General features: G+C 30.1%; 1 protein-coding gene across 1 annotated transcript in view; it reads left to right on the top strand.

The window, feature by feature from the left end:
- The window catches only part of LOC117173443 (potassium voltage-gated channel subfamily KQT member 1-like), a 302430-nt gene that overhangs the window by 133328 nt on the left and 141610 nt on the right, over window positions 1–27492 (top strand). The window contains exons 6-8 of the mRNA XM_033362018.1: window positions 4994–5134; window positions 16061–16171; window positions 18468–18674. Coding sequence (XP_033217909.1) covers window positions 4994–5134; window positions 16061–16171; window positions 18468–18674 — 459 coding nt within the window. The remainder of the gene's footprint in view (window positions 1–4993; window positions 5135–16060; window positions 16172–18467; window positions 18675–27492) is intronic.

The raw sequence follows: 27492 nt of genomic DNA, 5'->3' as shown, positions 1-27492 counted from the left end.
TACAGTAAGGACGTTTACTATGTAGTCATAAGGAATATAATTATATAAACTCTAGCATACAATGCAACCCGTTTTGCATTTGTGTTATGCAAAAAAGTACTATATAGGCGATTTTAATTCGGTTTCCAAATCTCCCGCGCTAGAGATCTTGCGCTGATTGATCAAAGGCTTCGAGACTCAGAAGACGTGCGCATGGAAAATATCGTTAATAAAAACAACAACAAAAAATTAATTTGTAAATAAGAGAGATTTTTAAGGTAGAACATTTTTAAGTCTATCAAAAAAAAACGTTGAAAAACGTGCAAAGAGTGCGGCGACCAAGGCCATTATTTGCATCTGTTGGCATCTGTCATCTTCTAAAAAATGCTTAAAAATTCGGCGAAACTCACGGAAGATGATGTTCCAGGATCAAAATTAGTGCACGAATCAGTAGAAGAGCACAGTAGTGAGAAGCTGAAACGATGTCCTAAATGTAGAAAACCACTACTAAAAGGAAAAAAACATGATTTAGTGGAAAGGTTAGTTGAGGTTTTGTATGGCAGGTATGAATATTTTCTTTTATACAATATTTGGAGTTCAGAACTTTGTTTGAGTAAATATTTAATATTCATACAAATATAAAATAACACAATGTTATATTTCTTACTTCTCTTTTTCAAGTTTAGACAATAAAAAGCCATTTGTTCGCGATTCACTGGTATAAGGAATGTGCTGACAAATTTTCCTTCTTTCATATAAACTGGTTATAAATACATAAATATAATAGTTTTTCGTTCACAATTGAAAGTATTAAATATATTCTATTTATATCAAAAAATTTAGGAGGTTCGAAGCCCCGATAACAATGCTTCATTTAATATGTAAGCAAATGTTTGCAAAGAAAGAAAATATTAATACCTGTCAAACACAACCTCAACTAACCTTTCTACTGAATCACTTTTTTTCCTTTTGAAGATCGTTTCCTATATTTTATCCATCGTTTAAGCTTTTTACACTGCGCTCTTCCACCGATGTGCGCACTAATTTTGCTCCTGGAGCATCATCTTCCGTGATTTTTTCCGGATTTTTAAACATTTTTTTGAAGACGACAGATGTCAACAAATGTAAATAATGGGCTTGCTCGCCACACTTTTCGCACTTTTTTCTTCTGAATATGTTAAAAAATTTGTTGTCTTTAAACTCTGATTTATTTAAACATTTATTTTTCGTAGTTATTTTTATTTACAATATTTTCCATACATTTTGGCACAAAACTGTTCGAACAATACGGAAATGACGTAAAATCCTGGCACGTGCGCACTGTCGACGTCTAGAATAAAAAGGTCTATTCTGAAGCTGAGTTAATATTAAAGATTTCAGCTAATAATTTTTATAATTTCTAAGTCAACTATGGCAGAAAATGTATACTTTAACATTCTATAGTAGCGGAGACGAAATTTTCAAGGTCGCTGAACACCCAGCTCATAAGAATAATTCGATGCTTCTTACCTCTTATCATTTGAATCTCAGATTCATCGTTGCAATTTTTATAATCATACGGATTACAATTTTCGTTGCAGTTAGTCAAAAGCGGTTGATTCCCATATTTTATTCAATAAGTGAAACAACAGATTTTATCACCAATTAATTACGTACAACCTGCAGATATCCTGGGGAACATAACCTTTTTTCAGAACTTGTCTATACGTATATTTTGCGCACGTCTTTTGAGTCTCGAAGCCTTTGACCAATCGGCGCAAGATATCGAGCGCGGGAGATTTGGAAACCGAATTAAAACCGTCTATATAATACTTTTTTGCATTACACAAATGCAAGACGGGTTGCATTGTATGCTAGAGTTTATATAATTATATTCCCTATGACTACATAGTAAACGTCCTTACTGTATATTCTAACCAGCGGGTTACATCATATAGACTCCACATAGGCAACCCTACATACCACGTCGAAGGGACAGGCGAAATATTGCCTCTTAACAGGGCAATGAAAGAGCGCAGACTCACAACCTCCCACTAAAACACTTTAGTGGAGCAGGGAGGCTCAAAAACTTAAGTCCACAAGACTACGTTAAAGAGAGGTCCCTGGAGCGGAAGCACGTATACCGTGTAAATCCGTTCCCAAGAGATTCTCTCTCCAAGCATTCTGTTTGTGCAACATACGCAGGATTTCAACTGTGCTTTTAGGACTTTATCTTTCTTTGGGCATCGTCATTTTCTTGTAAAATTTTCTAAGACGAAAAAGCGTCAATAATTCAAAGTATAGAGATTGTGATTGGCCTAAGTGCCTCTTTCTAGAAGATATTCTCTAAGTCGAAATTTCATTTATCTAACTAAAGGGCGGGGCACAGTATACCTGTCAACCCCGGTTGAAGTAATTAGTACTTGAAATACAATAACTGATTTTGGAAACCTTGGAATCTTATGGGCAGACGAGAGTATACCTTCGCAACTTGTCAAGAAAGCGACTAAATTCCAAAATATGTTCGAAAATATATTCTGGTGTCGAGTCTCGGGCAGAGCCCTTAAATAAAACTTTGTTCGTAAAACTGAAAACATCCAGATTTCAGAGTAATATTCATTTTTGCCTTGATCCCTCGTGCCGTCCCTGCGACACAGGTAGGGGAACACCTGCAGTGAGAAAAGCGTATTCCACTTTGAATACATTTATTACGAAGCGTGCACAAAGCACAGGGCATCAACGAGACCCCTAATGATCATTATACTTCACACCTTTTGAGAGTCCTTCTTAAAGGCTCATTGCAAAATGCATGTATTTTAAAAGCCAGATAAAATAAAGATTAGTTTGCGATCTCCAGAGAGACCGAAAATTGGAAAATAAGTGCGGCCAATAAAGGCATTAATTTGATATTCAAGAGTTGCTATTTTAGATGAGAAATTACTTGAGAAAAAGTACAAGAAAAATTACAAAAATATAATTTATAAATTAAATCCTTATCGTAGCGAATCGATCGATCGAACGAATATAAGAATTAATAAAAATTGATTTCATAAACACGAATTTAAGAACACTAATAGCACGGTGCTTAAATTATAAATGTAGTTAGGCTTAGTTAGACGTTTGTTGAATAAACGGAATCTTATAAAAGAAAAAGAAATCTTATTCTGCCTCCGTGAAAAAACCCTTTAAGACATTAAATATTACATGAGTAAAAGATTAACAGTCATTTAGTTAACAGTGGCCTAAAAAGCGCTAGTTACAATATATATATAATTAAAAATTTGTCATAAGGACAACCGCAGGATTAAACGGTAAAAAACGGTAAGGCTGCTCAGTAGACCGTATGTGTAAAGTTTAAATCATAAAGAAAACATTGAAAATGAGCAAATTCAGTTTATGGAAAAATGACCAAAGTTGCAATAAAACTTTAAATAACAAAATTTTTGCAAATGAAAGCGCATTTTGTATGAGCGGGACAATGAATCTTCGTCTCTTTTAATACCAATGTAAGTTGCGAATTATAATAATATACATTTATGAGGATGATATAAAATTTCAGGGATAAACTCGAGTGCGAAGCACATGATAAGTGATGAGAATGTGATCGTTAAAGCCGAAGGAGCTTTAACAAAAGAGAATTCACAATCACCAAATTACTGTTGTCGATACATTTACCTATAGTTTTAAAAGGTCTATGCAGAAAGATCGAGCGCGTAGAGCGAGGTAAATACATCATCGAGCGCGAAGCGCGAGATAAATATATTATCCAGCGGGAAGCGCGAGAACCTAGAGTCATGGTACAGTTATGGTAGAAAACTAATTTCTCCATTTCAAACATCCTGTTTTACGTTAAAAATGCAACCGTTTCGTCGAAAACAAACTTGTTCGTTGAAATTTCAAATTTTTCGTTTGAAAAAGCGTTTTCAGATACTCTATTTTTAGTTGAAATTTTCTGTAGTGAAAAGTTCAATTTTTCTTAGAAAATTCATATCATTCATACATTTCTGTAAAAAATCGTCATTCTGTTTTTAAGATTCATCTATTTTGGTAGAAATGTTATCTTGTTTTTCTTAATGTTAATGTTTTTTTTTAATTCAACTTTTTCATTTCTGATGAAAATTGATTTCTTTTAGTTGAAAATTTGAATAATTGTTTTTAGTTAAAGTTTAATCTTTTCTAAATAAAAATTCGACTATTTAGTTGACAATTTATTTTTATAGTTTAAAATTCAACTACAATGAAACTGTTCTATTGTACGAACAATTGTTGGCGATGATGGCAAGAACCCCGATATAGTGCGGCTCAAGATGTAAACGCTCTTGTTTTTCCACGCCTGAGTGGCCACCGTAAACCCCGCGCAACTCCGGTTATACATACCTGTGTGGCATAAATTCTCGGAACGACTATAGTGGGGCGCCTTATCTAAGAGCTTCTCTATACTTGTTTGAAAGTTCAACCGTTTTGTTGAAAATGCGCCTCCATTGTTTTCAATTTTAACTATTTTATTGTAATTAACACCCACTCGGTTAAAATTAGTTTTCTTGTTTAAAATTCAACTAGTTGGTTGAAAATTGATCCTTTTTTATTGAAAAAACAACTTTTTGTATAATTCATCTTTTCTCGTTTAAAAGACATCTCTTTTCTAAAATATGCTACTCCTTGGTGAAATCAAACCTTTGCGTTAAAAGTGCAAATACTATTAGTTGGCGTATAATATTTATTGCATAAAAGAGGAATTTTTTATTTAGGGTGCATAATTATTTGCATGTAGAAAATTTGAATGCCTATTTCTTTAAAAATTTAAATATTTTCCTGAAATTTTAATTATTCTATTGAATATTAAAGGATTTTGTTCAAAATCATCTTTTTTTATCGAAAATTAAACTGTTCTGATGTATATGCTCTTATTCAGACATAAAATTCGTCCCTGAATGTTAATAATCAGGGAAAAATCAGGAAAAAGTGAGGGAATTTTGAAAATGAAGCTCTTTGCTCATTATGTTTTCCTAATAATTCATTTTTATTTATATTGCAGGAACTCATTACGACCCTTTACATTGGGTTCTTAGGACTTATTTTCAGCAGCTATTTCGTCTACCTCGCAGAAAAAGATGCAGTTGGGCCCAATGGAAAAACCGATTTTGCGAGTTACGCTGATGCACTTTGGTGGGGAGTGGTGAGTTTATTTTTATACTTCCATGACATTCAGTGCATCCATGATTTCATTTAGAAAGAAAATATTCATCTCTTACGATCCGCGTACTAATTGGACTTTTTATACATGCTAATTAAAATTTCGATTCCTGCATCGCTACCTCACATTTTTAACTCTTGCCATCATATATGCAAATAGCGACTTTCCTATATCCTCTCCACTTGAAATTGTTTATGTATTTCTTAAAACGACTCTTTAAATTAGAGAAAATTGGTCTTGATTAAAATATCCATCGAGGGCAACGCCGCCGTTTAATTTTTGAACTGCTTTCTATTTTCGGAAGCCTTTGATTAAGAAAAGACTGACCTACAATTTAAATCTGTTCATAGCTTCGATCGACCCATTTTTGTTCATGAAATATGAAAAGAAATTATATTAACTTAAGAACATGTGATACTTTGCCATATAAGAATTTAATTTCCCATAATTTTTATCCCTGATTTTTAATTTTTCAGAAAAAGATTAGTGATTAGTTATTGAACTACAAAATTATGGAATTTATATCTTTTTGAAATAGATAATTGACAATTTATTTGAGAATATTTTTTGTGATGGTGTTTAACAGTAATGGGCCACACTTATATTGTAGATTTATAAAAGCGTAAACGTTTATAAAATATAAACGTAAATCGTTATTTTTTTTCTTAATCACTAATATTTTGTAACCATACACTTCGCAGCAATTACAGCAGCACATCTACGAGGCATTGAATCAACTAAGCGCTGAACGTAGTCCTTCGATATTTTTTTCCCAATATTCCTGCAGATTTTGCCCTAATGCAGCTTTGTTCGAATGTTTTCTTGCCGCAATGCGAATTTCAAGTGCATCCCACAAATTTTCGATGGGATTTAGATCTGGGGATTGAGTTGGGTCATCAAAAAGCTTAACTTTTTGTATTTTCAAAAATTCTTGGAGCAGCTTCGACTAATGTTTTGGTTCATTATCTTGTTAAAAGATCCAATTTTTAGAAATCTTTTCTTGGCATGTGTTAACATTTTTTCTGAAAAAAATATCTGGATACATCACACTATTCACGATGCCTTTAATCTCGTGCAATAGGCCTAGTCAAACCATTACTGATCCACCCCCATGTTTAACTTTTGGAATTTGATACCGGGAATATTGTCTATTGTTTTTCGGACCTCGAACGTACTTTTTACGTTACTTCCAAACAGATTAAATTTTAATTGGTCAGAAATAAGTACTTGACTCGACATCTTCGAACTGCAATGTTGGTATTTTTGTGCAAATGCCAATCGGGCCTTCTGATTTTTTTTTCTGATCGAAGATTTTTCAACACCAACCCGTCCAAACAGTCCCAAATCATTCAGCCGTCATGTTACCATACTCCTACTTACATTGACAACGTTTCCATCCCAGAGTTCTTTAGCAATTTCAGAAGCAGTTTTCTTGAAATCCTTTTTAGATTTTCTTTTAATGATTTTATCAACACGTAATTGTTTTCCGCTGTGTAACAGATCGTGGGAGGTCCGTTAGAGACTTGGTAGTAGTAAACTTAGCGATTATTCTATTCACAGTAATTTTACCAATTTTTAATAAAGCAAAATTACACGAGATGCCTTTTCTTATTCAGAATGATTTATCACGGCTTCCCGAATTTCAATATTCATATGTTTCAGTCTAAAGACCTTAGAATGTGACTTGATCTTTGACGTAGAACACTGGATGATTATAAACAAAGCAAGTAGCGAGTCCGGCGGAGTTCTCACAAAAATGCAAACACAGTGGCCCAATACTTTTGCACACATAAATACAGAATATAAAGGATAAAATTCGTAAACCTTTCTTTTCAAAAGCTGTTACCTATCTTTTTGTTTACTGCAAATATTATAGTTACTTTCTATATAAATAGATCTTTCCATAAGTTTTTCCATAACTTTTTCCCAGCACTGACTAAAATATCACATGGCCTTAAGGATTAATTAATTTATGTTCATGCGTATCTATTGACACGGATATGCTACGACATTCAAAGGCGGAGTTTTTAGCATTTTTATTTTTAATCATAAGAATATTGAGCGCAAAATGAAATTAGGGAGCATCCAGTCATTACGTGAGACTTTTTCTGGGGTCAGTGTTTTGCGCCAAAATACAGTTACAGATCCCGCGCACACCGCGCAGCTCCTGTTACATCTGCCTGCAGCACGGCGTCAATTCTCGGAAGGGCTATAGAAGGGAAAGCTATTTAAGAGTTTCACTGTATTATTAAAATCACCTCATATCCTTCAACATTCTTTAAAGTACTTTTCTATTAATGAAATCCTCTGAAAACGCGTGATTTTTGTTTGAATATCGAAAAATGCTTTATATTAATGAAAAATTATTTTAAATTCTGTTCGATCTCTTAAAATCTTACGATAAATCATTTTTAATCCTGTGAAATCATGAAAAAACCTATAAATCTTATTAAAACCTCCTGGCATCCTTTAAAATTCTCTGCAGAACTTTGTTACTACACGAAATCCTTTAAAATCCCTTGATTTTGTTCAATCTCGTGAAGTCTTTGGAAATACATCACAAAAAAATGTTAACTTTACAACGATTTCAGAATAATCTTTGCTTGCAACGAAAATTACCTTTACATATTAAGATTTACCAATGCATTCAACTTCATCTACTAGGAAATTATAGGCAAAAATAATTCACTTATAATTTTTCTGTGATGGACATACTTCGGAATCTTTTAAAATTAATTAAAATCATTTAAAAAGCCTGGAAATTTTTGAAAATATTTTTAAAATCCCTGAAACAGGTTTTATTGTAAATCTCTTTAAATCTTTAGAATCACAGTAAAATCCCCTGATATCCTTTGAAATTCGTCAAAATACTTCCATATTACATAATATCTTTTGATATCCTGATATTTTCTTTAATATCTTAAAATCATTTATAATATTCGGAAAACATTTTTAAACTCCATCACATCATTTAATCCCTTGATATTCCTCAAAATTCGCGAAAATACGAGTACTTCCGTAACTTGTCAAATTCTTTGAAATAATTTTTTTTTAATTTATGAAAATCCCTTACAATATTTGGAAGTTCTTTGATATTGCGTGGATATATCAAAACCCTTTTATATCTTTTAAAACCCTGCGAAATTTTTGTAAATTTTTTAAATTTCCTAAAATCTATTAAAGGTGGGCTACGTTCCTTCAAGTATTCAAAATCTCAATAAAATCCTATGATATTATTAAAACTTCGTGAAAATACTTTAGTAATACATCATGGAATCCTGTAAAACACTTTAAAATCAAGTTTTTTTCTAGTATCTTACAATCATTAATAGTATTCGAAAATCCTTTAAAATTCTGTCAAATTTTTTGATATCTTACGAAATCCACTGAAATTCTTTGAAAGCTCTTCACTTTTTTTTAAATGACCCACAACCCTTAAAGTATTCGGGAATTCTTTGAAATTCTGTCAAATCCTTTAGAATATTACGAGAAGATTCAAAATCCATTGATATATATTATTTATTATACAAACGTGGATCTTATTAAAATCACCTACTGCAATTTAAAGTTTGTGAATACACTTGGTTATTACATGAAATCCCCACAATCCTTTGAAATCTCGTGACTTTCTTAAATCTCTTAAAATCCTTCATTATATTTGGAGATCCTTTGTAATTTCGTCAAATCCATCGAAATCTTACAACAAACCTGAAAATTAGGAAATTACCTTGGAAATTTGGGACATTTCCTGTATGCCGCATGAAATCCTTCGAAATTTCGTTTTTTCAAATCTCTTAAAAACGTTTATAATATTTGGAAATTCTTTGAAATTGGTAAAAATTCCTTGAATTCCTTTAAAATCTAGTAAAATTTCTAGAACTGCAAGCAAATTTTATAAATTCCCTTATGATCTTGTAAAATCCCTTGAAAAATTCATTTTTTCTCTGGAATTGTGCAAAATATTTTGCTTCAAACTCTTAAAATTGTTCAAAAGCATTTGAACTTTCAATGTGAATATGTTGTCATTCTTTGAAAATCTGTTGAAATACTTTCAAGTCACTGTAAATGTTTCACATCTTTTAAAATCTTTTGTAATCACATTTATGGTGAAAATAATTAAATATTGTTAATACATTCAGTAAAAAATATTAAATCTTACGTAATTAATTGACTTTCCCGCAGTAAATATAAAATGATGAAAATGCTTTCTTCTGAAATCAGATTGCCGAAAAAGTCATACGTATACAACTCCTTGAACATTTAACAAAAAACTGAACATAAGTTTGTAGCATCTTGCCTAATCATCAATTTCAATTTAACAATTCATTTCTTCTCATTACGTATTTAATCTCAGGTTATAAGATCCAGTAGTAACTTCGTTCATAGTCAGACAGTACTCACTAACCTTGTTCTATTTTCGACATCGACGAAGAAATGTATGCCAAAATATATTAGTATTTAAACAATGTATAAAGTGTATCTAAAGCCGTATTTTCCTATGCATAGGGCTATTAAAGATCAGGGAATTTTTCATAACTTGAAGTTAAACTTTATTTTCTTATTTTCATAAAAATTCATGAATTTTGTGAAAAAACATTCATTTTCTTCAAAATTCGTATTTTTGAATTCAAAATTCATATATTTTGTTAGAAATCGCGTTAATCGACGATTTAACTCTCTTAATAGAAATTCGTTTTAAAATTTAACCATTAGGTTAAAAATGAACTTTTTTACTGAAAATTTAAATGTTTTATTTTTGTTCAAAAATTCGTTTCTTCAGATGAATTTCGTTTTTTTTTCTTTTTTTTTAATTCATTTGTTGAACTAAAAATTTAACTATTCAGTTTTTCATATGTATGTCTTCTTCATTTGAAAGTTTAACTATTTGTTTAAAGTTTCATTTCTTTAATGAAGATTGATCATATAAGCTAAAAAATTATTTATTTAACTAAAAATCTAACTATTACATTTTTGGTGGAAAATTCATAATGTTTTATAAAAATTTAATCTTCTTGCATGATAATTCATGTTTGATTAAGAATTTATCTATTTCTTTAAACATTTATTTATTTGGATGAAAAGTTATTTTTTCAATGAGATTGAAGCTGTTTTATTTTTTGTTCAAAATTCATTTCTTTGGCCGAGAATTCGTTTCTTTTTCTTGAAAATCTATCTGCCCTTCCAAAATTGTAACCATTCTATTGTTAGATTAAAATTAATTTTTTTTCGTAGAAATTTCATGTCTTTTACTAAGAACTTCTATTTTTTGTTAACAAATTCATTTTCGGGTGACAATTTTTTCTTTTTAGGAAGATTTATCATTTTTGTTGAAAATTCATTTCTTTAACTGAAAATTAAACTATTCTATTTTTTGTTGCAAGTGAATCTGGTTTTATAGAAATTAATTATTCTTGTTTAAAATTTCATCTGTTCACGATTTTACCTATTTCGTTGAACATTTATTTGATTTAGATGAAAATTTCTCTGGTGTGAAAATGCAATTTTCTTAATCACAATTTCATCATTTTAATTAGAAATTATTTTCTATAATCAAAACTACCATGTTATTAGCCTATTACGCCACCAGAAAAGTAATCCTTAGGTAGCCCTTCACTATACAGTCCAGAAAGCGGCGGGTAATTAGTTCTAAACGCCACTGCAGAGTCACAGCAACCGTACACGAGCCCACCTGTTCCCGTTATTTGCCACCGGTGCAAATGCGCATGTTGATGGCCACAGACGGAACTGTGCAGTGGGCATCTGCGCACGTCTAGAGTTCCACGTGGACACTTGGGAGTGTTCCCTCTGTGCAACCAAACCGTTGCTAGGGTACCATCTATGCACGTCTAAATGTGGACGTGCGCAGATGGTACACCCCCAACTGTGTACGTCGAGAGCCGGTGGTACGAATGTGCAGGTTGTTATTTTAAGTGCACAGGTGGAACATTTCAAACTGTAAACATTAACAGATAGCAGGCACCCAACTTTGCACGTCTCAATTGATAACATCATGTTTTCAACACAGAAATGAAAGAAGCAAAGCAAAATTTAGTACCCTAAAATCTAAGGATAAATATGAGCTGGCCTTCGAGAAATTTGATAGTTGGAGAAAACAAAACAAACGAATTTTCGATCAGTGATAATCATCATTGTGAAAAAACATTCACGTCATAGAACTTTGTCGTACCTTTTCGGTGAAGGGATATCTTAACGCTCACTTTTCTGGGGGCTCTTCAGACACATAATATGGTAGTTTTGAATAAACTGTATTAGGTTACACACGTTTTCACGTGGAATACAATGTCCACACAGACGAATTTTACTGTTTGTCCTGCGAACATTGACCTCCCGTATAAAGAGGTGCCTATCCCTACTTGTGATGTCATGTAGTACTATTAGCTGAAAAATTGATAATAATATTTTTTGTTAAGAGTTGTTCTTTTCATAGAATAAAAAATATTATTATCAGTTTTTCAGCTAATAGTACTCTATTAGCTGAAAAATTGATAATAATATTTTTTGTTAAGAGTTGTTCTTTTTATAGAAATTTATTCCCCTTGCTGAAAAATTTATCAACTTAGTTAAAAATGTAACTATTTCGTCAAAAATTGATTTCATTTGTTTCAAAATTAATTTTTTTACTACAAATTTATCTTTACCACACTAATGCATGACTTTTTATCGTCGGGACAGTAATGGTTCATGTCCGAGAGGAAAATTTATAGCTAGACCTTTCTCCGTCCTCGATTTACATGAACCATTTGTATTCAGAACGTAAACACTGATGTTTTGGACATTATTGAAATTCACAGGAGTCAGCGCTGCCTACACAGCAGTCACTCCTGTCCAGTGCAGGAGCGACTCCGCGTCGCGAACATTTGCAGGCCAGGTTCAAAAAGTCACCTACTAAAAAATGCAGTTACCTCGCAAATTAATTTTTGTGATGATTGTAAATACATTTGATAATTGATGTTCGGTTCTAATAAACTATTTTTATTTGTTAGAATTAATTTCTATGAAATTTTTTAATGGTTTTGTATTAGGAGTAATATTCTTTACGGCGCTCCGTGTAAAGATTCGACGTTTGACGCTTGTATAGCGCTTCGAAAGTGAAGAATTTCATACCTATTTACTTACTTTCCGCTACGTCATTACTTTACCTCTCTAGGTAAAAAACCGAATTTGAGTTCTTCTTTTATGAGATCCTTCAATGAGCAACAAATTCGAGTTTAGCATCCAGAGCTACTGCGCATGCATTCAGCAGAACTGTTATCAAAAGTTACCGGTAACTTTCTATAAATTTCCGGAAATTACTATAAATTTAATAAATTTCATCCATATTTGTGTTATAAATGACCATATATTTCTTAAATTTTCATAAATTTCTCGAAATTTCCGTGAATTTCATAAGTCAACATAAATTTAATAAGTTTCTGTTAATTTTTTAAATATACATGAATTACCGTAATTCTCAAGTTTCCTTATTTTAATGGTAACTTAAGGGTGACCGATTTTTTCAAACTATATTTTTGATTGCTTGCTTTTCTATGGGTTGCTGACTAGTTAATCGTCCAGTTTTCAGCTGATCCATTGCCCAAATATCATGTGACCCCACCATCTCTTCGCTCCTGCGGCAACATTTCACGCTCTTCGAAAATCGCTCTCTTTCTCCCCTTTTCATGCAATCTACTATTTCTCAATATATCTTTAAAACAAGATTTTAATTGGAAAAACGATGGATATATAAGCGAAGCAAAATGTGTATGTGTCAAAAAATGAGGTTTAGTGGTTTTATTAACTCACCATGGATTTTCACAATTTTACTCGGGCTGTAAATATTTAGATAACAGTAAGAAATGTCGGAACATTCACTGGCATCTATTGGCAAATGTAATGAGAAAATGCTATGGAATGCTATAAAATTTAAACGAACGAAATGAAATTTAAAAATTTTAAAATTAAAAATTGGATGGCAAAAATACGGATTTCTCGATCATTGTCCACGACAATATGAAAATAAGAGCAAATCTTTGAGAATTTTAAAAAGCGTGGGAAAAATACTTTACCAACCACCAAAAAAGTAGTTTGCTGACACTTTTTAATTTTGTCACTGTTAGTAACAACGACCTACCCCCTATTTCATTGCAAATCTGAAAAAAGTAATTCCGTAATTTTTTTCTTCTTTTTTTTATTTTAACAGGTGCCGGTTTTGACTTGAAGTTTCCCATGTAAATACTTGGGGAACAACCTTTTTTTTGAATTATTAGAATAATTTTTTAGGGTTTAAAAAAATTCGACGAGAATGTATGGGTACCTGTAGATAATTTTGCAACGACGAATTTCGTGTATCAGGCATACGGATTTGACATTCCTAAAACACCCCCACGAATACCTGAAAACTACCTTTTACACCAAAAATGCCAATTCTTTATGAAATCGATCTTTTGAGCACTGTATTTTGGTCTTTTTTCACTATAAATTATTAATGTTTGTCTATTGGAACATTTTTTATCATTGTTTAATTAATTTTCAATTATTTACACAAATGGAATTTGTTAGAATAATTTTTTTCGAAATTTTGTTTTCACCCTTAAAATTATCACTGTTAGTCCATTGGAATACTCAATAACATTAGTTCATTAAGTTTAAATTGTTTAAACAAATTGAATTTGTTTAGTTAATTTTTTTATAATTTGTTTTTTTTCCCTAAAAATTACTACTATTGGTCTAGTGGAATATTGATTAACATTTATTCATTAATTTTCAATTATTTAAGCAGATTTAATTTGTTAATAATGTTATTTCGAATTTTTATAAATAAAAATTGTTACTATGTTACTAGACAAATAGTAATAATTTTTAAGGAAAAAACTAATTTTCGAAAAAAAATTATTTAACAAATTACATTTGTTTAAACAATTACAAATTAATGAAATAACGTTCATAAATATTCCACTAGACTAACAGTAATAATTTTAAGGGAAAAAAAACTTTTGTAAGAAAATTATTTTACTAAATTACATTTATTTCAATAATCTAAAATTAATTAATCAATGATAATAAATATTCCAATAGACAAATATCAATAATTTTAAATGAGGAAAGACCATAATACAGTGCTCAAAAGGTCGATTTTATGAAGAATTGACATTTTTTATCTTAAGGGTAGTTTTGAGGTACTCGTGGGGGTGTGTTTGGGGCGTAAAGCCCATATGTCTCTTATATAAAAGTCTTCGTGAGATAATTATCTACAGACACACATACTTTCCTGTCAAATTTTTTCAAACTCTAAAAAATTATTCTAAAAACTCAAAAAAGCGATTTTTCCCCATGCATTTTACACAGGAAACTTCAATTCAAAACCGGCACCTGTAAAAATAAAAAAATAAAAATAAATAAAAAATAGCGGAATTTCTTTTTCTTATTTGAAATAAAAAGGAGGGGGGTAGTTGCCCTCTAGCATGCAAAAATCCGCAGTCATCAGAAATGACTTACTTTTTGCATTCGTTACACAATATCCCTGCATTTATTATAATAGATTAATTTGAGAGATAACTGGTTTTTTGCAGCAGGTGACTTATTGAACCTAGCGTGTTCACGTTCGGGGCGTGCTGGCTAGGCAGCTCTGACTCCTCTCCGTTTCATTAATGTTCAAAACATCAGTGTGTACTTTCTAGACAGGAATGGTTCATGTCCAGCAAGGATGGAGTAATGTCTAGCTCCAACTTTCCCTGCAGGCCCAAATCGTTACTGCCCGGACGCTACTCAGTCATGTTTTTTCTCTGTTTATATGCAGTTAAAAATTGATTTTTTGGTCCAAATTTTAAATATTGTATCAAAAATTCTTGTTTGTTGTCCCTTCTACCTGAAAATCATGATCAATTGACTTTCTGGATTCACAGCCTGAAAGAATTTCTTATTTAAAACTTTATAATATTTTTTGAAATTTCAATTAGTTGCTTAAGAGTTATTATTTTTTGTTGTTGTTGAAGATTGATTATTTTAGTTTAAAATTCATTTTTAACTGAAAATTTAACTATACCATTTTTTCAATATCAACTATTTCGTTGCAAATTTATTTTTTATGTTTCAAAATTAAATTTTAACGTGAAATTTAACTTTTCGTTCTTTCAATCTGAGGATTACAAATGCCTTTTTGCACGTTCTTTAGCAAACAGAAAGGACTACAACTATGCTGTAAAAAATACACATTTTTTGAAATACAAAAAAAAGTTGCAAACATAAAAATGATAAGGGAGCGTTTTGTAGATCTCTTCAAGGAGAAAAATTTATATTGAACTTTTTCCTTTAGCTTAAATATTTTTCAAAGAAAACGTTTCTCACAAATATGAGCCTCTTTTTATTCACTTTCGTGGTGCCGCAGCTACTATTTCTCTTTGCTTAGCAATATCTGAACATCTTGAGAACACAGGGAAATTTGCACATGCTTTCATTGATATAACGCAATCGCCTTTATAATCTAATAGTAAGATGGGTAGTGTAGATTGTTAGGACAATGAAGCGTCGTCGAACAATTTAATCGAGATAATTACAGCCCAGTTGTTCTTGCTCTCCGTTACGGTAATCGATCCTTGCTTTACTTCGAAAGGGTGGAATGGAACAATGAGCATTTGCTTAAACAATCTAACTTCCCTCTTAAATGCATTTTGATATTTAAACTAGATACTATCAGTCTCCTACATTCAATGTCATCGAGTAGCGATTTCTAGGTCAGTCAATTATTTGGAAAATTGATCCTTACTCTTGTCTGCAATCATTACCTTAATTTTATTATTATCATTAAGTTTGAGAAACTGATAATAATTAATGAAAATAGAGTGCTTGTGAATAAATTTGATGTGCACTTTCTATTAATTAGTCAATTTAATCAGATGACTCTCTGTTTAGATTACTGTTACCACGATCGGATATGGCGACACAGTTCCACAAACTTGGATGGGGAAGATAGTGGCATCGTGTTTCAGTGTCTTCGCGATATCGTTTTTCGCACTTCCAGCTGTAAGTAAAATATTTTCACTATTTGTGGATTTCCTAATTTAGTGTAAATCCACTCATTTTCTATACAAAATGCGCACATACTCTCAGTTAGGTACATCCAAAGTATCATAGAAACAAAACAATCATCACTATTTCAAAAGAAGCTAAAAATACACATATACATAGAACTTTGAAATGTCGGAAAACTTTATTTCCATGAATTCTGCAAATTTTATTAATTCATTGAATTCCATGAATTTCTCGTATTCCGTAAATTTCTTGATTACATTCAATTCCGAGAATTTCTTGAATCTCTAGAATTCCATCAATTCGATGAATTACGTGAATCTCGCAAATCCAGAGAATCCCGTGATTTTAATAAATTCCGTGATTTCAGTAAATCTCTTGAATTCCATAAATTCCGTGAATTCCATAAATGTTGTGAGTTTCATGAATTCTGTAAAATCCGTGACTTCGGTGAATTTCATCAATTCTGCGAATTCCTTAATTTCCATGAATTCTGCAAATATCATGAATTCCGTGAATTCCTTGAATTTCATTAATTCCCTAATTTCTTTGTGTACAGTTTTCGTCTTTAAATCGCTCTAATACATTTATTGGAATGCTGGATGGTGACTTTACGATTTACAATACTTACAATACAGAAACAATACATTTCAGAAAAAACTCCGACTTTCTGACTGCATTCTGAAAGAAAATTGCCATATACATAATTTAATTATTTAATGAATTCATTGAAATATATAATTGTCCGTACAAAGTAATATTGATTGTATGAGCATTAATTTGAACATAATTTTATTTAAAAAATGATAATTAGTGCCAAAAATCTCCAACTTCAATTTTTTGCATTCAGGGTTTTTCACCCTAAAAAAATACTTATAGGGTTAAATTTAAAAGTGAATTGTGATTCGTATTCTATGGCAAATTTAGAAAAGAAGTTTTGAGGGCCAAGTCGATAAAATGTATTGACAACCACCATAAAATGTTCCTACTGAAGTTTGAAAAAAGATAATAATTTTTTCCTGAAAGAAAATAACAAAATTTGTTTTTTTTTGACAAAAATGAAAAAGAGGCTAGAAAAATAGAAAAGTAACCAATCAAATCTCGTTCCTTCTCTTTTTTATCTTCTTAGACTTTTTTGTTTTTATTATTATCAAATAACAATTAAAAAACATTAGTGAGAAATAATCCCCAACGTTTCGGGTGCCCGGAAGAGAGCATCGTGGTTTCGTTGCTGTTCCTTCCTGCTCAAACATTTTTTATTTAATTTTTTCCCCTTTTTGAGTGCCGAAACGCTGTAATTATTTTTTCCAATGTTTATTATTCTGATTTGATAATAATAAAAATAAAAAAGACGAAAGAAATAGCAGAGGGAAAATTGTATGCTTGTTAGCCATATTTGGTCATTGGATTCTTGGTTTTATTTTCAAGAATTCTGCACTTTGATTTGAATATTGGACGTTAAATTTGATTTTAATCTCATTTAAATTTCTATAATTTCAAGTTGATACACCTAATATTGACGAATCTGAATAAAATGTACAAAAAAAAACGTCTTTTTTTATAATGGGAAATAGGTGTGATAGGCCATCATGGTAAAGCTTGCAGGACCTCTAAATATAATTTCCCTCAACGCATTTATTTCTTTGTGGATTCAAACAAATTGGGAGGGACTGTGTATAAAAACTTAGGAAGGAAATCCAATGCACTTTTTTTTCTAGTCTCAAAATCTACTGTATAATATTTCTCGCGGCTATCCTTTCATATTTTTGTAGCTTTAGGTACTAAAAACTGAAAAAATCTATTTTCGATTATCTTAACTACAATTCTGTTCCTTATATTACCAATAGTTACTTGTTAGAATTTTACACTTTTTAGTTTGTCAGCATTCCACCAATTCCATATTCAAGCTCGATTCCGTAACTTTACTAACATCATAAAAATAGAAAATATAATACTAGCATATTGAATTTAAAAAAAAATAAAAATTTAGCAGAATAAGCTCTTTAACTTCACTCTAGACATTTCAAAAGCAAATAATGTAAGAAACGAATTGATCGGAATAAAATTGATAGGCAGGGAAAATCATGCCAAGCGGAAAATACCTATATTCTGTCTTTTTTTCCATAAAGAGTTCCTATTTGAAATAACTGGAGTGGGTAATTTCAACAGAATTCATTGAACTTTGTGAATATTCTTTTGAGATAGGTTTGTGGAACGTCTCATTATACTTACGTTAAGCTGTCGTGAGCGGAAGTCGGATCCTGTCAGCAGACTCTGATCGTTATTTCAGGGTATTCTGGGCTCTGGCTTTGCGCTGAAAGTGCAACAAAAGCAAAGGCAGAAACACTTTAACCGGCAGATTCCAGCAGCTGCGATGTTAATTCAGTGTTTATGGAGGTGTTACGCTTCTGATAAGGCTATTAACAGCGTTGCTACGTGGAACATTTACATCAAGGATCCTACCCCTGCGGGTCAGTCAACGACGCCACTCGGAAAGGTAAGCTTTCCAAATCTTAATATCGAGTAGCTTTGATGTTTATGTTGATTGTCAATGTTGTCTAGTTGCTTCGGATGTTCTTAAACCTATGATTGAAACAAAGTTGTAGTTTCTTATTAGGCTCCTTCATCAAATTTTTGGAAATATTATTCCTCAGAATGATATTCAATTAAGAGAGGTCTAAAAAAAAGTAAAATTAGGCTCAATGCGCCCGTAAAAAAAGTTTTTCGTAGTCTATTTAAACGTTAATTTTCTCAAATCGCTTCTTCTACCATACTCTTCTTGTACTGCCCTCCCCTAATATCGCGTCGCAACTTTCTATCTCCATACTTTCCCTTCCACGCTCTCCCCACACTCTCTCCTTACTCCTCCCCTATGTTACCTGCCCTACTTTCCGTCCCCCTTAATTCAAATACCCTTAATCTTCTTCCCTACTTTCCCCACCCAGTCATACGTCCACTCCTGCACCTACTCCCTTTCCCTACCATAATATCCCGTCACAACGTATCATCTCTCCCTCCATTCACCATCATCTCTCCGACTCTCCCTTCGCCCTCCATACTTCCTTTCTCCACACTCACTTCTCCGCCTAAGCAAACAGTACGCCAGGAGCTATGAAGCCTTAAAACCTAAAACTTGATATAATGTTAATTTGAATTCTTATAACTGTTTTCGATATACACAGTTCATACAGGCCAGGGAATTCTAAAAACTCATAGAAAGTCAGGGAAGACGCAAAGTGAAGTTGTGGTTTAGAGATAATCCATAAATTACGCAACGCTTTTTTCTTAAATTTTCACCCCACCCCCTTACCTCTCAAAATCATACCAAGATTGTGTAAACATAGGAAACGAACATTCATATAAATTATGTTATATAAAAAAAGTCAAACCTTCATGAAATAAGATTTGGAAAACAAAATTTATTAATAACAATCAAGTCGTAAAAAGTCTAATTGTACAATTTTTTTTATTTTATAACAATTTTTCTGTCTAATAATTTCTCATGTACCTGAAAATTTTATTACGCCAAAATCTTTCTTTCAATACCCCGTTCTCGGCCTTCCTAGAACTGCTGGCACCCACAATTCCTCAGGGAAGCAGGAAGGGAGCGGTTGCGACAGTCGTCCTGTAAGGGCAGTAGTGCGCGAGTATTTAGTCAAGTAAATTTTACAATAGCATACATTCTAATTAGAAATGCTTCAGGTGGTCATGACTGCTTACTGTTGGGCCCCCCACCCCCCGAATTCAGTCCAGGACTATTTGAAAGCAACACCAGATTGAAAACAAGAGTTTGGTGTATTTGGTTGAAAACTTTTATATGTTGTTAAAAATTCAACAATTTTGTTTAAAAATGATTCTGTTGTTGTTGAAAATTCAAATGTGTTGTTAAAAAGACATCTTTTTGATTTGAAAATTCTACTATGTTGGTACCGACTTCCAACTATTTGCTTGAAAATTAACTTTTGTATTAAAAATTCAACTTTTTTATTGAAACTTCGCATGTTCTTTAATTGGATTCAGCTGTTTTTAATATAAAATTTAAATATTTGTTGGCTGACATATCAACTATTAAATTTTTGATGAATTCATCTTTTTTCGTTAAAACCAAAACTACTTAAATATAAATATTTTCTCCAAATTTGTTTAACGCCCGGGAAGTGATTAATTAATCCAGCCGAACCACGTGAACTTCCAGGACTCAACTACCCACGGTGGGTGGAATCCAACCCAGCGCAATATTTAATGATTTTTGTAGTTAAATTCGAAACTTTGAACGAACTAACGATAGCTAATTCATAGGAAAGCAATAAATCATCAATTTCAGTCAATAAAGTTTTTACGACATGCAAATATATGAAGAAAAAAGTAGAAAACACAGGTACTACATAGAATTTTTTTCTTCTCTTAATAAAAACGAAAAACTTGATCAAAGTAGAATTGGAAACAGTAAAACAAAACAGCTCAACTTTTTTCCGCAAATGTACAGCATTCAGAGACTAGAAAAACAAAATGCTGTGAACAAATTCACAAAATGAAAAACTTGAAGGAAATAAAATTTAAAACAGATTAGGACAAAGAGTAGGACAAATTCACAAAAATAATTCTAGCGCATAATACTTAATGGAAAATCTCTTACTTTTCACCAGCAAAGTCTGAAGTAAGACTGACTACGAGGGTACTGAAATGGAGAAGGAGATAATGAATGTTGGCTCCTGCGCAGCTTCAATGAACCAGAGCATGGGTGCGATTCCACCCATACGTAGTTCTAGCTAGGTTAAGGTTTCAAAACTAAACTCTGTCAGACTTGTTTATTTTAGATTAGGATAAATGCAACGTTTCGATAACTATCGCTATCCTCATCCGGCATTAATTCTAGAGGAGCAATTAAGACGCTTGATTCTGTATAATCGTTAAATAATGTATATAATAATATAATAACACTATTTTTATCTTACATAGTGAATATCTACATGGGAGTCGAAGCATTATTGACATTTGGCAGAAATATGTTATTCTGATGTGTGGAATTTTTTATTTTATATTCAAAAATGAGTTTTGGAGCTGAAAATTGTAAATTAATGCTTGTTTAAACAAGGTACACTCTTAGGTTAAGAATAGCACGTAATTGAAAAAATATATAATATATATTTTTTTAAAGTAACGTAGTAGTAGTAAGTGAGTCCTTAATATGAAATCTCTAAACGATATTATCGATTGCGATTGTCACACTACTCGATTTTCATTGCTATATGCGTGAGACACGAGTTATTAATGGGTTAGACATAGTTGGAAAATATTGAAAAAATTGTCACGATTGCTCGTTCTTTGATAGCTACACGCGTGCGAAAGTGACACTCGTGAGTCACCCTGAGTTAGACAGTCATGGAACGTTACACGCGTTTTCTTGAAGTTAAATGATCCCAACGCGAAAGTATTTTTGGATCACTGTTGGGAATAATAATCGAATAAAATTTCGAGGTCGACAATACTAATCAACGCTTCTCATTTACCACCACCTTTCCACCCGTACTACTGCAATCGCAATACTGGGCATCTGCTTGTTATTTATTATCGTATTTTTATTTCAAGTTCGGAAAGAACATTTTAAAGCGTTCAAAACATTTGAACGAGCTATCTGGACCATTAAATATAGCTACCTGAGTACCTGCGGAGAATTTCTCCGAGCTTCTCAGAGCCTTGAGAACCTTTAGCATATACTCTGAGATTTCTATCGGTAGGGTTAGTATATTATTAATTATAAGTTAATCTTTAATCTGTTATTTGTTATTAATATAAACAATAACATTAAGTAATATTTCTATGAAGCATAGAATTTGTTATTAAAGTCCATTGCTGTTGGAAAATGCGATAACAATCTTTAGAAATTTTGAGGTTATGAATTAATTTTAGAATACAAAAGCGAACTGCTGGTCGCAGAAGTAGATAATTTTGGCCACTTTAATGTAAGTCTTCCGTATATGTCTAAAAAATCTATCCAATATTATTTTTTGCTATGAACGGTTACGAAAATGTACTACAAAAACTTTAAGAAAGTTAAATTTTTACTGAAATTTTGCTTACAAAATTACACAAAAATTTTATTCAAATTTATGAAATGTTTGATGAAAAAACAGAAACAATTTTAATCCGGATTAAAATAAAAAAATAGCTTTTTATGTTTTCATCTTACGTCTTTTTGATGAATTTGTTTACTGCGAGCAGTTCGCTCTTGGATGGCAGAATGTAATATTAACCTCAAAATCTCAATAAGTTGCTACCGCATTTTTTATCAGCAATGAAATGTTATAACAAATTCCATGCATCACAGGAATAATACTTAATGTTTATATTCAATGCAAATAATAACTAAAACATTAACTTGTAACTAAAAATACACCAATGTTACACTAACTTTACTCAATATCAGAAAAGTACCATTAAACTCCTTGCACTTAACCTTAACAACAAAACAGCTGTATCAAGTGTATAGGCTTCCAATGTTTTATGTGCTTTGAAACAATATATGGTTTAAGAAATGTGGTATTAAATGAATTATGTTCAAGTTTAGGGATGTATTGGGTCTTCATATTTATATTTATAACAAAAAACACAAATTTTTAACTAAATACGGGAATTTTCAAACAAACAATTCCATTTTTAACTAAAAAAATCAAGTTTCAATAAAAAATATCAAATTTTAAACAAAAATAGAATAATTCAGTTTTCAGTATATAAAACTTAATATTCAATAAAAAAAATGAAATTTTCTACAGGTTATTTTACATTTTAACCAAAACAGGCAAATTTGACAGCAAATAGTAAAAGTATTAACAAAAAAGATGAAATTTCAATCACAAAGATTAATTTTATATTTTAAAAAATCTTTTTTAACAAATAATAGAATTTTCAACTAAATTAATTTTCAATCCACGTACAATAATATGTAAAGTATTCAAAGTAAGATAGAATTCACTTAAATTCAGAAAGTTTCTGCACATTATATAGCAGAATCTTTCAGCGATTGACATTTTTTTATAGTAAATTATGCAATACGTTTTTTCTGATATAATACAAAAAAATGGAATTTGGACATCTATGTTAAGAATAATAAAAAACAGATTAATTCTTTAACCATAAAATAATTTTTATCAAAAAAGATGAAGTTTCAATTAAAAATATAAAATTTTAAACAAAAATATAATAATTTAGTTTTTATTTTATAAAAGGTAATATTCAATCCAAAAAATGAAATATGATACAGGTTATTAAAAATTTTTATTAAAACAGATGAACTTGACACCAAATAGTAAAAGTTTTGACAAAAAAGATGAATTTTTAATCACAACGATTAAGTTTCAATTAAAAAAAATTTTTATAAACAAATAATAGAATTATCAACTAAATTAATTTTCAATGCAAGAACAATATGATATAAAGAATTTAAAATAAAATAGAATTTACTTATAACCAGGCAGGTTCTACACATTATTTAGCAGAATCTCTCAGAGATTAAAATTCTTTTATAGTAAATGATGCAAGACGTTTTCTTTCGATCTGAGACAAAAAAATCGAATTTGGGCATCTATGTTAAGAATAATAAAAAACAGATTAATTTTTCACCCATAAAATAATTTTTAACAAAAAAGATGAAGTTTTAATTAAAACAGATGATCTTGACACCAAATAGTAAAAGTTTTGACAAAAAAGATGAATTTTTAATCACAACGATTAATTTTTAATTAAACGAAATTTTCTAAATACAAATAATAGAATTATCAACTAAATTAATTTTCAATGCAAGAATAATATTATACAAAGAATTTAAAATAAAATAGAATTTACTCATAACCAGGCAGGTTCTACACGTTATTTAGCAGAATCTCTCAGCGATTAAAATTGTTTTCTAGTAAATTATGCAAGACATTTTTTCCAATCTAAGATAAAATAATCGAATTTGGACATCTTTGCTAAGAATAATAAAAAAATACTAATTTTTTACCCATAACATTAATTCTCTACAAAGAAAACGATTAGTTTTCAACCAACAGTGATATAATTAAAATTTTCCTTGTACATTAATTTTTAACAAACAAAAAAAATCAAGAAAATAGTGCAATCCTGAATAAACAAGATAAGATTTTAACAAAGAAAAATAATTTTCGACCAGAAAACCGAATTTTCAAATGAAAAAATTAATTTTTAATTAAAAATATAATTTTTCATACTGAAATTGTGCAGTTGCATTTTCAATTAATTTTTAACAAAATATTTGAACCCTTATCAAAAAGATCAGTTTTCAAACAAATAGTGGAGTTTTCAACCAAAAAAGATACATTTTTAATTAAAAATATAAATATATAAAACCAGAAATAGGATAATTCCTTTTTAGTTAAAAGAATTAATATTTAAAAACAAACAATTAAATTTCAACAAATTAATTGAAATTTTACTAAAATAGATGCATTTGGTTATACATACATAGTTGAACTTTCAAGCAAACAGATGTATTTTCAACCAAGAAGATTAGTTTTATATCAAAAATACGATGTTTGAAACAAATAATTGAATTTTCAACCCAAAAATATCCATTTTTAATTCCAAATTTCAGTGTTCCACCAAAAGCGGGATACTTAAATTTTCAGTTAGAGAATTTAATTTTTACCAAAAAAAAAACGGAATGTGCAACTTAATAGTTTTGTTCTCACTCACAAAGATGAATTTTCAAACGAAAGGACTAATTTCCTACCGAAATAACGAATTTTCAACTACAAAAGATCAATTTTTGACTTCAAATATCAATGCTCTACCAAAAATGATATAATCCAATTTTATCTTACATAAATTAATTTTGGACTAATTTTAAAGGAACTTTCAACAAAATAGTTGAATTCTCAATTAAAAAGATGAATTTTTAAGGAAGTAGTTTTATATTTCTATCAAAAAAGACAAATTTTCAAAATACATAAATTTCCAAACAAATAATCCCACTTTTAACTAAAAAAGATCAAGGTTCAATAAAAAATATTAAATTTTGAACAAAAATATAATAATGCAGTTTTTAGTTTATAAAAGTTAATATTCAATAAAAAAATGAAATTTTCTACAGATTATTTCAAATTTTAACTAAAACAAAGGAATTTGATACCAAACAGTAGACACAATGGTAGCCTATATCAGAAAATTTTATTAAATCTAAGAAAAGTACACAATATCTTGTAAGTACCATGTTTATACCTTGTTTATAAATATATTTCCAAATGGTTCAATCTTTAACGAAAAAAGGTCGATTTTAAACCAAAAGGATTAATTTTCTACAAAAACATAAAAATTAAAAAATTAAATTATTAAGTACAAAAGGTCAATTTTCAATTTAGAATATCAATTTTCAACCAAAAATAGTAGAATCGAAATTTCTTTTAGAGAAATTTGTTTTTGACAAACTGAAAATTATTTTTTTTTATTAACTCAATCCTTAATGAAAAATATTAATTTTCAACCAATAATATTACGTTTCTACAAAAAATTACGAATTTTCTACAAAATCTAGAAAGTTTCAAACAAATATATGATTTTTATCTAAAAAAATATCATTTTTTAACCTAAAGTAATATAAGTAGATTTTACCATTAAAGAAATTAATAAAAAAGAAGAAATTCGAAGAAAGTAGTTGAATTTCCAATCAAAAAGGATCATTTTGAACCGAAACAGATGAAGCCTCAATTATGAACTTAATATTCAACGAAAAATTAAATAGTTCAGTTTTTAGTGAAAAAAATAATTTAAACTTAAAGAAGTGCAATTAAAAAATAGCTGAGTTCTTTACCAAAACAGATTGCAATTAAAAATATCAATACGTTTTTAACCAAAAATGGAAATTTAAATTTTCACTTCAATAAATTAATGTTGAAAAAAAAGAATTGTCAGAAAAATGGTTGAATCCTAAATCAGCAAGAAGAATTTTCAAACAAGAAGATTAATTTTTTACAAAAAAAGACGAATTTTTAACAAAATCCATACATTTTTTCAATAATCAGTTATATTTTTAACTAAAAAGATTAAACTTTAATTTAAAAAATTACTTTTTCACCAAAAATGTCATAGTTTAATTTTCTGTTAAAAAAAATAATTTTCAAAAAAAAAAAATGTTATAAAAATTATTTCAAAGGAGGTCGAATCCATTTACCAATACGCAGATTCTGCAATTTAAGACTTTGAATCGATCAGGAAGGAAATTTTGTTGTTTTTAGATTAAATTTAAGAAAACTACTTTTTCGTCATAAAAAAATTCTATGTTCTAAATATTCATTTTTAACTAATAAGATTAAGGTTTACAAAAAGACGAATTTTGAACCAATTACTTGATTCTTAAACTATAAGAGAACAGTTTTTAAAAATTTTTTGTTGAAAATGTTCAACAATTTAGATGCATTTTTTATGCCTAGACTAAAATTGTTCTTTGGTAAAAAACTCATCTCTTTGGGTAGAAACTTGATGTTCTTACTGAACATGAACACAATGAAAATGTATCCCTTTTACTTGTAAATTCAACTGCTTTTTAAAACTTGCCTTTTTCGGTGAAAAACTCAAAAATTTTGTAGATATTTTTCTTTTTTCTTTGTTCGTTCTATAGCTTTGCACTCGATAATATGTGCATATATATATACATCTACAACTGTAATTTGGTAGTTGTGAATTATCTTTTGTTAAAGCTCCTTTGTTGAGGACTCAATTATTTTGTTTAAGATTTGTATTTTTTGTTTGCATTCCACTACTTGGTTAAATGTTAAACTAAATGAGTAAAAATGGATCTTTTTTGGGTTGAAGATTCATCATTTTAGTTGAAAATTCTTTCTTTCTTTAGTTGAGAATTAATATTTTCTGTTGAACATTTCTCTAATTGTTTTAAGGTTGAGCTACAAAATCGTAGTAAATGCTATTCATCAATATTAGATGTAAATTAATCTCTAATTAAAAAAAAACTCATTTGGAATAAAATAGTTCATATTCTACCTAAAAATAAAGAATTCGTTGAAATCCTATTATAAAAGATTAATTACAGTTTCAGATTCAGAACTCATCCCTTGATGTGTTGTATTATTTTATACTAATATTTTGTAACATTAATTAAATATGTATAACATAGAAAAGATAGGCTTTTCATTTATTCTTTTTCATACACAGATATATAGGCGCGCGCAAGACTACTAGTAGCCTATTAAATGAGAAAGACAAAAGGACTTTTTTCCTAAAGATCCAGAACCATTGGTATGATATTCATAACAGAGAGATTTATTATTCTTTAAGTAGGTTTAAAA

This window comes from Belonocnema kinseyi, chromosome 5 (genome assembly GCF_010883055.1).
Source record: "Belonocnema kinseyi isolate 2016_QV_RU_SX_M_011 chromosome 5, B_treatae_v1, whole genome shotgun sequence".
NCBI classification, from domain to species: Eukaryota; Metazoa; Arthropoda; class Insecta; order Hymenoptera; family Cynipidae; genus Belonocnema; species Belonocnema kinseyi.
The sequence above is the reverse complement of the archived record's forward strand: the minus strand, read 5'-3'. Positions and strand labels throughout refer to the sequence as shown.